We start from the raw sequence: 12,751 nt of genomic DNA, 5'->3' as shown, positions 1-12,751 counted from the left end.
TTGGGAGTGGGAAGTTGTGGGGAGCAGTGTCTGGTAGTGGTGGCAGCACAGCCACATGCTTGTCCCTCACCTGGTGTCCCTGGAGCAAGATGGGAGCTCTGGGATCTGGGACAGGCTCCTCCTGGGCTGGTGGCCTCTCCAGAGGTTCAGCATTCCTGCTTGTTCCTCTGGCTGCTCCATGCTCAGCACCTGCCCTGTGCCCTGCTCAGATCTCCCACTGCCTCACTGTGAATCCCTGGATTCCTCATTTACTGGGATTTGGGAGCTTATTCCCCTTCCAGGCTGAGCAGTGACAGAGCTGTCACTGTGAGTGGCCTCACCCTTCTCTCTTCCCCTGTGGCTTCCCACAGTTCTGCTCCTCCATCCTCTCCCCATTCCCAGGACTGAGGGGACCCACAAGGAGCTGGCCTGGGAAGCTGAGGAAATTCTGGGCTGTGTCACCAGCTCCTGTGCCATGGTGTCCCCAAGGATGACTGTCCCAGGAGGTGTGACCCCAGGTGTGTCCATCTCTCCTGGGATGGCCACTGGGTTCCACATTGGAATGCCCATCCCACCTGCTTTTAGCTGGGACAGCTCTTCCTCTTGTAAAACCTGCATTCATCAATTCATTGCTTTGAATCTTCATGGGAATTCCAGTCAGGGGTTTATCCTTTGGATTGGAGCTTCCAGGTGTCCCACACAGCAATTTCTGATTAATTGGAAATAGAAGGTGGGACTCAGTGCCTGATCCTGAGGGATGGGGTGGGTGGGATTCATTCTGGGCTCTCCCTCTTTTCTCAAGTGTGAAAGTCTTGGGGAAAGTTTCTGTGAAATTAATGCTGGTTGGCAAATGTCTGTCAGGGACAGGCTGGGAGAGCTGGGAATGTCCAGCTTGGAGTAGAGGAGGATCCAGGGAGGCTCTAGGGCACAATTTTCCAGGATGTTTCTCCCAGAATTTTAGGAGATATTTGAATCTGGAGCATCAGTTTTTTCTTTGAGGTGTTGGGTTTCTCAGCTGTTTGATGGATTTTGGGGTTTAATATAAGGTTATTTTGTGATGTTTGATTTCTGTTGGTTGTGTTTGGATGAAACCTGGAATTCAGGCTTATGGGAAATCCTGAATCCCTGGTTTTAGTCACAATACCCCAAACTTGGTGGGTTCACTGCATTCCACCCTCAGGAAGTGACGTGCAAGGGAAGGGGGAGGTTTGTTGGGATTCCAGGAGCTTCCAAAGTCCCCTGGGTTCTTCCACAAGCTGAGGGTTCCCTGAATCTCCAAACCCCCTGTGGTGTCCTGAGGTCTGTCCATAGGGCTTTCCCAACCCTTCCAGGTGAAACAGGCTCTGTTTTCCTGGAATAAACAGCAGATTCTTTGTCTGAAACCAGGCCCAGAGTGACCAAAATTCCACATTTCTGCACCATGACCAGAACCAGTGACACATGGGATGGGGGAAATGCCAAACTGGTCCTGTTCTGGGGATTACTGGGAGATTGGGATGCATGGGAAGATGGGAACATCCCTGTCCCCTCTGGGATGGAGGCAGTGGGGTTGAAAGGTGTCAGGGTTTTGAGGGTCTCCAGAAGATCTGGAGAGGGGCTTTGGACAAGGGCTGGAGTGACAGGACACAGGGAATGGCTTCCCACTGGAAAAGGAGAGATTGTGGTGGGATATTGAGAAGGAATTCCTGGCTGGGAGGAGCTGGGCTGGAATTCCCAGAGAAGCTGTGGCTGCCCCTGGATCCCTGGAAGTGTCCAAGGCCAGGCTGGACAGGGCTTGGAGCAAACTGGAAAAGTGGAAGGTGGCAGGGGGGTGGCACAGGATGGGTGGGAAGGTCCCATCCCACCCAAACCTTTCCAGAATTCCATGATTAATCTGCTTTACTCAGGCTGATTGCAGAGCAGGAGGCATAGGGAGTGAATCCAAATAAATTCCCTGGGATTTCAATAATCCTGAAATCCCCAGTACCTGTGGAGTTCCTCACATCCATCACCTCACAGCTGCTCCAGGAGCACTGATCACCTGGGTAACCTCACCTGAACCCAGGTGCATCCCAGGATGTCACACTTGGAGTGTCCTGGTGCCTGCTGAAATATAAACATGGATGTAATGTTTGGGACAGCATCATGGAATTGTCAAGGTTTTAAATCTCTCCAGGGGTGGGGACCCAATATCCAATCTAAACCTCCCCTGGCACAACCTGAGGCTGTGGATGATGCCAATCCCACCTGGAAAGCTGCTGGACTTTCCCACCCACATTCCAAGGTGGGATACCAGATCCTGACAGTGTGAAGGGATGGGACAATGACCTGTGTCCCAAACAGCTTGGGCACAGAGTTAAATGGGAAAAATGGAGCAACTCTGCTGCTCTTGTGGGTTTTTTTTCCCCCCTCAAGGCTTATAAAAATGTTATAAAAGGGAATCAACCAGATGAACGTGCCACGATTTGCATCTCCTGTTGGGGAGCAAAAGGAACTACCCAAAATAAAAGGGGGTGGAGGGAGATGGAGCAGCCCAAAATGCAAGTCTTGTGTCCATGCCCCCTTGCTGAGCCCTGCTGTGTGTGTCCCCCAGGCCTCCAGCACGCCCAGGATGAGCGCAGACGGCGGCAGCAAGCCCCTCAGGGTGGGCTCCCGCGTGGAGGTCATCGGCAAGGGCCACCGAGGCACCGTGGCCTACCTGGGGGCCACCCTGTTTGCCACTGGCAAGTGGGTGGGGGTCATCCTGGACGAGGCCAAGGGCAAGAACGACGGCACGGTGCAGGGCAGGAGGTACTTCACCTGCGAGGAGAACCACGGCATCTTCGTCAGGCAGTCCCAGGTGGGTGGGATCCCAACAGCCTGGGGTCCCTGGGGTCACTGCACACAGGGAAACAGCCCTGGGCCTTTGGGGGATCTTCCATTCCCACAGGCTGCAAAGGCAGCTGGAATCTCAGCCTCTGCACAGGGATTGAGGGGCTGCAGTGAAAACAGCGGGGTGAATTCTCACTTGTTCCATTCTGATTCCCACTGAGGTGGCTGGCCTGGTGCTGCCCTGTGTGTAACACCTGCAGCAGGAATTGGGGATTGAGCTCCAGCTGGAGTTTGGGATTGAGCTCCAGCTGGAGTTTGGGATTGATCTCCAGGTGGAGTTTGGGGATTAATCTCCAGATGGAGTTTGGGATTGATTTCAAGGTGGAGTCTGGGATTGATCTCCAGGTGGAGTTTGGGATTGATTTCTAGATGGAGTTTGGGATTGATCTCTTAGATGGAGTTTGGGATTGATCTCCAGCTGGAGTTTAGGATTCATCTCCAGGTAGAGTTTGGGATTGATTTCCAGCTGGAGTTTAGGATTGATCTCCAGGTGGAATTTGGGATTGATCTCCAGGGGGAGTTTGGGATTCATCTCCAGTTTGGGACTGATCTCCAGGAGGAGTTTGGGATTGATCTCCAGCTGGAGTTTGGGATTGATCTCCAGCTGGAGACTGGGATTCATCTCCAGGAGGAGTCTGGGATTGATCTCCAGGTGGAGTTTGGGATTGATCTCCAGGTGGAGTTTGGGATTAATTTCCAAGTGGAGTTTGGGATTGATCTCCAGCTGGAGTTTGGGATTGATCTCCAGATGGAGTTTGGGATTGATCTCCAGGAGGAGTTTGGGATTGATCTCCAGGAGGAGTCTGGGATTGATCTCCAGGAGGAGTCTGGGATTGATCTCCAGGTGGAGTCTGGGATTGATCTCGGATGTTTACCCAGAAGCAGATCCAGGGAATTTTAATTAAACTGTGTTTACCTGCAAGGAGATAAAACACAGGGTGTGGGTGTGGGTGCTCAGGTGCTGCTCGTGTGCTGCAGCAGGAGCCAGGAGCTCCCTCCAGTGCAAACATCCTCCAGGGTAATGAATTCCCTGTGTCACCTTCCAAGGGCAGAAAAGTGACACTAGAGTCCCCCAGCCGGCTCCTGTCCCCTCTCTGGCACAAAGGGGCTGATTTGTGTCCCACCCCATGGCCTCTCATTGCCAGGACCTTGGGATTGGGTGACAGAGGGAAGCTGAGCACAAAATGAGAGCATTTGGGTCCTGGGGTCCATCCCAGCATCTGCTGTCCCATTGACTGGAAGGGCCTTTGGATCATGCATAGTCAGAGGCTGCAGCAATGGCTCATCCAGGAGAGATTCCAGGAATCACTGAGGTTGGAAAACACCTTTAAGAGGAGTCCAGTATTCACTTTGTCAGTCCCTTTGTCACCAGCTCGAGGTAGGATGAGGGAAAATTGCCCCCATCCTTTAAATAATGGGATAAACACAGAGAGCTGAACCCACCAGAGCTGGGGGCAAACTCACCAGGAAGCTTTTCATGTTTTTACCCAACCCAAACACTGTTGGTGTGTGGGAATTGCTGGATGGAGCTCTGCTGCTGTCCTGGGATCACCATGGAGATTTCCCAAATGTAATTCTGCCACACTCCCAGTTCCCCACATTAAAACTGGACACACACACCCAGATCCTTTGTCTGTCTCAGCTTCTCCTGCCAGCTGGGAGAGGCTTTGAGGGGTTTACAGAGAAAAAGTTGAGTTTGCAGGACCAGGAGGGACCTCAAAGCCCCTCCAGTGCCACCCCCCTGACAGTCAGGGACACCTTCCACTGCCCCAGGCTGCTCCAAGCCCTGTCCAATCCAGCCTGGCCCTGGGCACTTCCAGGGAGCCACAGCTTCTCTGGGAATTCCAGCCCAGCCCCTCCTCATCCTCAGGAGTTCCTTCCCAATATCCCAGCCCAATCTCCCCTTTCCCAGTGGGAAGCCATTCCCCTTTTTTGTCACCTCAGCCTCTGGGCTGGGTGTGCAGCGAGTGATGCTCAACTCCCACCCAAAATTCCAGAGCTGGGGAATGGATGGGGACACACCTGAGAAGCAGGATGGGCAAACAGCCCCCAAATCCCCCAAATCCTCCATCCCAGAGCAAAGCTGTGGGTGCAGGGCTGTCCCAGCAGGTCCAGAGCTGATCCTGAGCCACCCTGGGGGGCACAGAGGGGGGACCCCACCCCTGGCAGCCCTCGGCAGGGGCAGGGAGGGGCAGAGGGTGCTGGGCACGAGGCTCTGGGTGGGGCTGGGGGCATCCCCCATCCCTGGCAGTGCCCAGGGTGAGCTGGGATGGGACTTGGAGCAGCCTGGCACATCCTGTACATGGCAGGGCTGGCACTGGGTGGGATTTAAGGTCCTTTCCCACTCAGCCCATTCCAGGATTCCCTGATTCTACCCAAGCTGGCAATTCCAAGCATGGCTGTTCCTTTTCTGCTGTGTGGGAATCCTCTGCCTGGCAGAGGAGCTCGATGGCCACCATGTGCCCAGTCTGTGGTGGCAGTTCACAGTGTCACTCCACATCCAGCCCTGCTCTGCCCTGTCCCCACCCTCTCCAGCACCTCTGGAATTCTCTCCCAGGCTGTACCTGCTGGGAAGCCCCCAGACCACTCAGAATTCCCACCCTGCATGATTTCCTTGGCATCATCTTTTCCTTGGTCTCCTGGTGGCTTTTAATTCAATTTTCATCATTCCTGGTGTTGGGAATCTTCCCAAATTGGAATTCCTGTCTGACAGCTTCTCAGGTTATTTTGATTTTTAAGCTGAACTCACAGGTGGGAGGTGGTGATGGATCAGGCAAATTCCTGTAGGAACAATTTTGGAGGTGTTGGTCTGAGGCACAAGGCTGGTTCTCTCTCAGGGATCTAACCCCTCCCAACCTCATTTTCCATGTTTATCCTGCAAAAATGCATCCAAAAATAGTTCACAGAGAGAAATCCCTGAATCTGGTATGGATGTTCCAGGCTGTCAAATCCAGAGCTTTGCATTTCCTCATTGCCTCTGTGAATATTCCATGTTCTCAGTGGGAATAATGAGTGTGTGGCTGTTTTCAGGAGGTTAATGGCAAAGCCAGAATGATGAAATTAAAAATCTGTGCTAAAACTATGGGATCAGCTCTGCTGAACCCATTCCCAGAGGGATCTGGTCTCCCTGTTTGGGAATTTTGGGCAAGGATGGTTGTTGTGTTTTTCCAGATCCAGGTGTTTGAGGATGGAGCAGACACAACATCCCCAGAAACACCAGACTCTGCTGCCATGAAGGTCCCCAAGAGAGGTATGGGACAACTGGGAAACCCTTCCCAGAGAGGTGGAAATCCTTAGTGGAGGGGATGGGGAATTATTCCTGAAGGGAATGGGGAATCCCTCCTGGAGGGGTGGGAATCCTTCCTGCAGAGATGGGAAGTCCTTCCCAGGTGAGATGGGAAATCCTTCCTGGAAAGACAGGAAATCTCTCTTTGAGGGGATGGGGAATCCCTCCTGGGGGGGTGGGAATCCTTCCTGGAGAAATGGGAAATTTCTATTGGAGGAATAGGAATCCTTCCTGGAGAGATGGGGAATCCCTCCTGCAGAGGTAGGAAATCTTTCCTGGAGAGAAGGAGGAAATCTCTCTTGGAAGGGTTGGGAATCCTTCCTGGAAAGGTGGGAAGTCCTTCCCTGATGAGATAGGAAATCTTTCCTGGAGGAACAGGAAATCTCTTTTGGAGGGGATGGGGAATCCCTCCTGGAGGGGTGGGAATCCTTCCTGGAGAAGTGGGAAATTTCTCTTGGAGGAGTAGGAATCCTTCCTGGAGAAATGGGAAATTTCTCTTGGAGGAGTAGGAATCCTTCCTGGAGAGATGGGGAATCTCTCCTTCAGAGGTGGGAAGTCCTTCCCAGGTGAGATGGGAAATCCTTCCTGGAGAAAAGGAGGAAATCTCTCTTGGAGAGATTGGGAGTCCCTCCTGGATTCCCAGGAAATCCTTCCTATAAGGAAAGGGGAAATCATGGACTATTTCCCAGTGGACACTGAACCACTCTGAACCTGTGGAATTACAACATCCCTGTGGAATTGGAGCATCCCTGTCTCCAGCCCCATTCCCACCCACGGGCAGGGATCTCTTCCCTCTCTCCTCTGATCATTCCTTCCCCATTTCCCACATCCCTCAGCCCCGCCATCGCTGGCTGGGAGCCCAGACACGCTTCCCTCCCTCCCTCCCTCCCTCCCTCCCTCCCTCCCTCCCTCCCTCCCTCCCTCCCTCCCTCCCTCCCTCCCTCCCTCCCTCCCTCCCTCCTCCCTCCTCCCTCCCTCCCTCCCTCCCTCCCTCCCTCCCTCCCTCCCTGTGAGCTCTGCTTTGTCGGGAATGTTTTCCCCAGCTCTGCGGGATCCCGGGAGCTGCCGGCAGGGGCTCTGCCAGCTTCCTGCCTTGGCTGCTCCCTGTGCCAAGCCGGCAGCTCCACGTGGGGAGCGTTTGTGGGATCGGGATTGGTGGATGGGGTGGGCTGAGGGAGGTGGGTGTTGGTTGTGGGTGGGATTTCTCCTCTTTCAGGAAGTAGGAGGTGAAATTAGTTGGGGAAAATTGAATGGCTCTCTGCTTTGGGTGCTGCAGTCGGTGTAGAATCGTGAAATAGAGTAATGAATTCATTTAGGCTGGAAAAGCCCTCGGATACCCCAGGCCATCAGTGTCCCTGTCCCCAGGTGCCACATCTACAGGGCTGGTAAATTCCCACAGGGATGGAGACTCCACCCCTGCCTTTCCAAGAAGGAATTTTCCCAATATCCAGTCTGGCACAGCCTAAGTCCATTCCCTCTCCTCCTATCCCTTTTCCCTGTGATCCCAACTCCCACCTGGCTCCAGGAATTTAGGGACTTTTGGAGAGTCAGGAATTCCCCCCTGAGCCCCCTTTCCCAGCTCCCTCAGCTGCTCCTGGTGCTCCAGCCCCTTCCCAGCTCCTTCCCTGGACATGCTGGATGTGGGTTGGGACAGCCCAACCAAGGAGGAGCCCGGGCTGCAGGTGGGGTGTGGGGTGATGCTGTCAGGGATGCAGGGCTGGGATGTGGCTGCCTGCCAAGGGTTTCCATGGATACAGCAGCTGCTGCAGCAGCACTGCAGTGGAGAGTGCAGGAATGGCTCTGCCACGGGTTCAGCACAGGAGGGGACACTTTGGGGCAGCTGTGACACCTGGGCAAGGCTGGGAGTCCAGATACACCTGCCAGGGAGGGACAGGACACAGGGAATGGCTTCCTACTGGAAAAGGGGAGATTGGGGTGGGATATTGGGAAGGAATTCCTCCCTGTCAGGGTGGAAAGGCCCTGGCACAGGTTGCCCAGAGAAGCTGTGGCTGTCCCTGGATCCTTGGAAGTGTCCCTGGAACAGTGGGAGGTGTCCCTGCCCATGGCACAAGGTGGGGTCTGTGGGATTTAAGGTCCCTTGCCACCCATCATTCCATGATTCTGTGTCCCCAAGAGCCACAATCACATGAGTTTCAACCCCCTGAGCAATGATGACTCTGCCACTCTCTGAGCAGCCTGTGCCAGACCTTGGGAATCCATGAAATGCAGGGATTCAACCCAAGGAGAGCAGTGGAACTGCCCCAGTTCTGGGGTGTATCCAAGTGTTTGCCTTCCTCAGCCAGCAGATCCCATAAGGAATCCCCTGTTCCCCCATCCCACACCCCACTGTGCCACCATTTCCTGACTCTGCTTCACTCCCACTTCCCAAATTCTCCTGTCCCCCTGCTGGGTGCCCTCTGTCCACAGGGACACTGGGGTGGGGACAGGGTTGTCCCTCAGGCTCATGGCTCTGTTTCTGCTCTCTCCACAGATTCCCTTGATGCCACCAAGGCCAGCAAACTGGTGAGTGACCCCAGCACTTTGTCACCTCTGAGAGGTTTTTATCCCTTCAGGAAGAACACATGGACACACTTCCATGGAATAAAATACCCATGGAAAAGCAAATTTCTCCTGAAACCCATGGGAAACAAGGTGTAAAAAAAGTCATTTTCATCCACTGGTCAGGAATCAGTCATTTCCTGAGGGATTATCCAGTGCAGGTCTTGTGCCACACATTTTGATCTGAGTTCAGCAGCATTCTCTGGCTGCTTCCTTCAAACCCTGACCCTCATGGAATCCTGGAAAGGACCTCAAAGCCCCTCAGCTTTCCACCTTCCATTACCCCAGGTGGCTCCAATTCCTGTCCAACCTGGCCTTGGACACTTCCAGGGATTCAGGGGCACCTCCCCTCTGAGTGTCTTCATCCAGGAGCTCCTGTGGCTCCTGGGACATGGTGTTGTACCCAAATATGAGGGATATTTCCTAAGGGATGGAATCTGGAGTGGGTTCCTGTCCTCAGGAATGGCCATACAGGTGTGGGGTGGTGAGGAATCATGGAATCTTGAAGCTGGAAAAACTCTCTGAGACCATCAAGTCCAGCTGTTCCCCCAGCACTGCCCAGGTCACTCCTGGGAATCAGGAATGGAACTGGGTGGGTTTGTGTTTTGGGGTAGAAACTGGATTTTCCATGGGGATAAACTGGCCCAACTGGGGTGTGGGAAAGGAAATGGTGGGGACAGGGGGTTTCTGTGCTTGTGGCACCTGTGGGGCTGGGTTGGGGCACATTGGGGCCCAGCCTCCTGTGCTGCTATTCCAGATAATTCCCAGCAGTGGAAATTCTGCTCCCTACCCCAGAGCTGGATGCTGGGATGGGAATGGAGCAGCACCTGGGGATTCACTGAGCTCAGATCCCAGAGAACATGAGCTCCAGCCAGAGGGGAGGATGGAAATGGATTCCCTGCCCTGTGTTTGAGGGATTTGGGATAGTTTTTGTCTTTTCCTGCTGTATGGGGTGTGATCCATCAACCCCTGGCACTGCTGGAGCCTGTGCTCCATGTGCTCCCTGCCTGATCCTCCTGGTTTAATTCCACCCTGGAATTCATTAGAAGACAAAGAGAATATTTAAGAAACCTCAGCATTCTTAAAATCAGAGTGTGGGATTGTTCTTAGAATTGTTTTGTGCTGCTGGTGTGGAGAAGGAGTGAGGACAGGAGATGCTGCTCAGTGTGCAGCTGGGGCATTGCTGCTGGTTTGTCATGGAATCCTGGAATGGTTTGGGGTGGGAGGGACCTTAAAGCCCATCCAGGGACATTTTCCACTCTCCCAGGTGGCTCCAAGCCCAATCCAACCTGGCCCTGGACACTTCCAAGGATCCAGGAGCAGCCACAGCTTCTCTGGGAATTCCATCCCAGCCCCTCCCCACCCTCACAGGGAGGAATTCTTTCCCAATATCCCATCTCTCTCTGCCCTCTGACAGTGGAAAACCATTCCCCCCATCCTTACATCCTCTTCCTCCTGCATCCTGAGAAATCCTGGCCCCCCAATCCCTTTAACCTATCTTTACACCATGAAATTATTCATTCCTCTTTGGACACATCCTGACTCCCCAAATTCTCTGTGCTGGGAGGGGCAGATCAAGGGGGTGACTCCAGGGCTATTTTCTCCTTAATCTCCTTAAATTTCCCTGTTTATATCTTCCCTCCTGCCTTTCCTGCAGCCTGAGGGGGGTTCCTAGGAGAGCCTCCAGGCCAGTCTAACATTCCTTCTGTTCCCTCCTCACGCAGCGCGGAGCCAAGCCCAAAAAGGTGCCGTTTGTCCCTCCCCCCGCGCGCGGCCGCATGCCGGGGCCATCGTCATCCTCACTGTCCCCACCCCGCTCCATCCCAGCGCTGCATGGCTGTCCCTGCATGTGCTCCCAGCCAGGGAGGGGACATCGCTGCGGGTGGTGGCACATCAGCCTGGAATCCTGGAATGTTTGGGTGGGAAAAGCCTCTGAGGCCAGCGAGTTCTTCGCGGTGTCCCCAAGTGTCCCAAATTCTCCTGGGAATGGGGATTGTCCCCCTGCTCTGGGCAGCTTCTTCCAATGTTTTCCAACTCTTTCCACGAAGGAATTTTCCTGCTATCCAACCTGAATCTCCCTTGGCACAACCTGATATTTTTATAAATCCTAAACCCTCTGGTGACTCAGGGACAAGTGGCACCTTCTCAGTGTCCTGTCCCTGGGCTCTGATTCCTCTTGGGGACACTCAAACCCACCTGGTTTGTGACAATTATTGAAGCCAAAAATTTTTCATGCAAGGATGAGCTGAAACTCTAAAGGTCTGGGTAAATAATCCCAGAATGGTTTGGGTTGGGATGGATGTCAAAGCCCATCTCATTCCATGCCCCTGCCATGGGCAAGGACACCAAGTTGTCATTCCCTGCAGGAAATTTGGGCAATTTTTTTTCCCCTTGGGAATTTGACCAAGAGAAAAGCCAAGGATGTGGGAGAGGGGAGGGAGGTGGTACCTGTGCACCCTTTGGTCCAGATTTGCTTTCCAGCTGCTTCTGTGTCGATTTTTGGGTGGAAAAATGGTCCAAAGAGCTCTGTTTGTCCATGGAAAGTCCAGAGGAGAGGAGCTATTGCCCCCAAGTGTCCCCTCCTTGTATCCCCTCCAGATCCCATTCTCTGCATGTCCCTGAGGCTTCAGGGTCCGTGTGGATCCCTCATCCTGGTCCTGCCAGCTCCAAGGGGCTCTTCTGGGATGGAATTCCTGTTTGGAATGTTGGGTTCTTCCTTCTCTGTTCTTATTCTGGTGGTTTGCAGCAGCTCTGTGTCCCCACTGTGTCCCCACTGTGTCCCTGCTGTCTGCTCAGAGCTGTGGCTGGGATTAGGATCACGGGGGTGTGACTGTCACTGTCCTGAGGATCACAGAACTGTCACTGCCCTGGGGACCTGGGGCTGTGACTGTCACTGCCCTGAGGATCACAGATCTGTCACTGCCCTGGGGATCATGGATTTGTCACTGCCCTGGGGACCTGGGGCTGTGACTGTCACTGCCCTGGCAGTCATGGGGTGTGGTTGTTACTGTCCTGAGGATAATGGATTTGTGACTGTCATTTGTTTTGGCAGTCATGGGGTGTGACAGTCACTGTCCTGGCAATCATGGGGCTGTGACTGTCACTGCCCTGAGGATCATGGATTTGTCACTGTCCTGAGGGTCTTGTTTGGGTGACAATCACTGTCCTGAGGACCTGGATCTGTCACTGTCCTGAGGATTGTAGTGACAGTCATTTTCCTGAGGATCATGGATCTGTGACTGTCACTGTCCTGGGGATCTGTCACTGTCCTGATCCTCGTCCTGGCCTCACGGTCACACCTCACACAAGGATGTCCCCATTGAGGGACAGCCCCATGCCAGATCCTGCTGTCCCCTCACAATTTTCAGCCATTAATGACCCTTAGAGCTCCCCCTGCCCCACACAGGCATGTGCCATCCAGGGTGGGGAGCCCAGATAATGAGAGTAATTAGCAGGTAAATCCTCGTTCTGGAGATTACAGCGGCTCCTGTGTGTCAAATATAGACTTTAATCGTGTCCAGATGGACCTTCCCCCCCCTGCTGTGGATTTGGGAGTGCTGTGGCCATTGTGGCTGTTCCCAGGGCTCAGAGCAGGGGACACTGGGGGTCCTGTCCCTTGTTTGTGACACTGTGTCAGGGTGTCTTGGAGCAGGAGATCCAGGCTGTCCTCAGGAGGTGCTGGCCTCTCTCCTGGGCCAGGATGGCTGGGAAGGATCCCAAAATCTGGTTAAAGAGCAGGAAAAGGGTCTTTCCCAGGTCATTTTTGGGATGAAACAAGTCGTGTTGTCTTCATCCCTGTGACAATGTGTCTGTGGCCTGGGTCTCTGGACACTGGTGGCACTGGGGACACGGAGGTGGCAGGGATGTGGTGGGAGCAGGGGCTCCCAGGGGTGAAGGGAAAGGCTCCAGCAAAAGCTCTGCCTTGCTCAGGGATATCAGGGTGGGCTGCTGGGGTCTGACCCACTCTGGGATCATGGAACTGTGGAATATTTAGGTTGAAAAAGCCCTCTGAGTCCACCTGTTCTGGCACTTACAAGGCTGTGTCCCCAAGTGCCACATCCACAGGTGGCATGTGCT

At 53.8% G+C, this 12,751-nt stretch overlaps 1 protein-coding gene across 3 annotated transcripts in view; it reads left to right on the top strand.

The window, feature by feature from the left end:
• DCTN1 (dynactin subunit 1) overlaps positions 1 to 12,751 on the top strand; it is a 54,553-nt gene that overhangs the window by 7,948 nt on the left and 33,854 nt on the right. For all 3 annotated transcript variants that reach the window (XM_079305827.1, XM_079305826.1, XM_079305828.1), the window contains exons 2-4: positions 2,552 to 2,797; positions 6,001 to 6,079; positions 8,607 to 8,638. In XM_079305827.1, coding sequence (XP_079161953.1) covers positions 2,570 to 2,797; positions 6,001 to 6,079; positions 8,607 to 8,638 — 339 coding nt within the window. In that variant the 5' untranslated portion in view covers positions 2,552 to 2,569. The remainder of the gene's footprint in view (positions 1 to 2,551; positions 2,798 to 6,000; positions 6,080 to 8,606; positions 8,639 to 12,751) is intronic.

This window comes from Erithacus rubecula, assembly GCF_903797595.1.
Source record: "Erithacus rubecula genome assembly, chromosome: 5".
Classification (NCBI taxonomy): domain Eukaryota; kingdom Metazoa; phylum Chordata; class Aves; order Passeriformes; family Muscicapidae; genus Erithacus; species Erithacus rubecula.
This window is presented reverse-complemented; position numbering and strand designations above follow the sequence as displayed.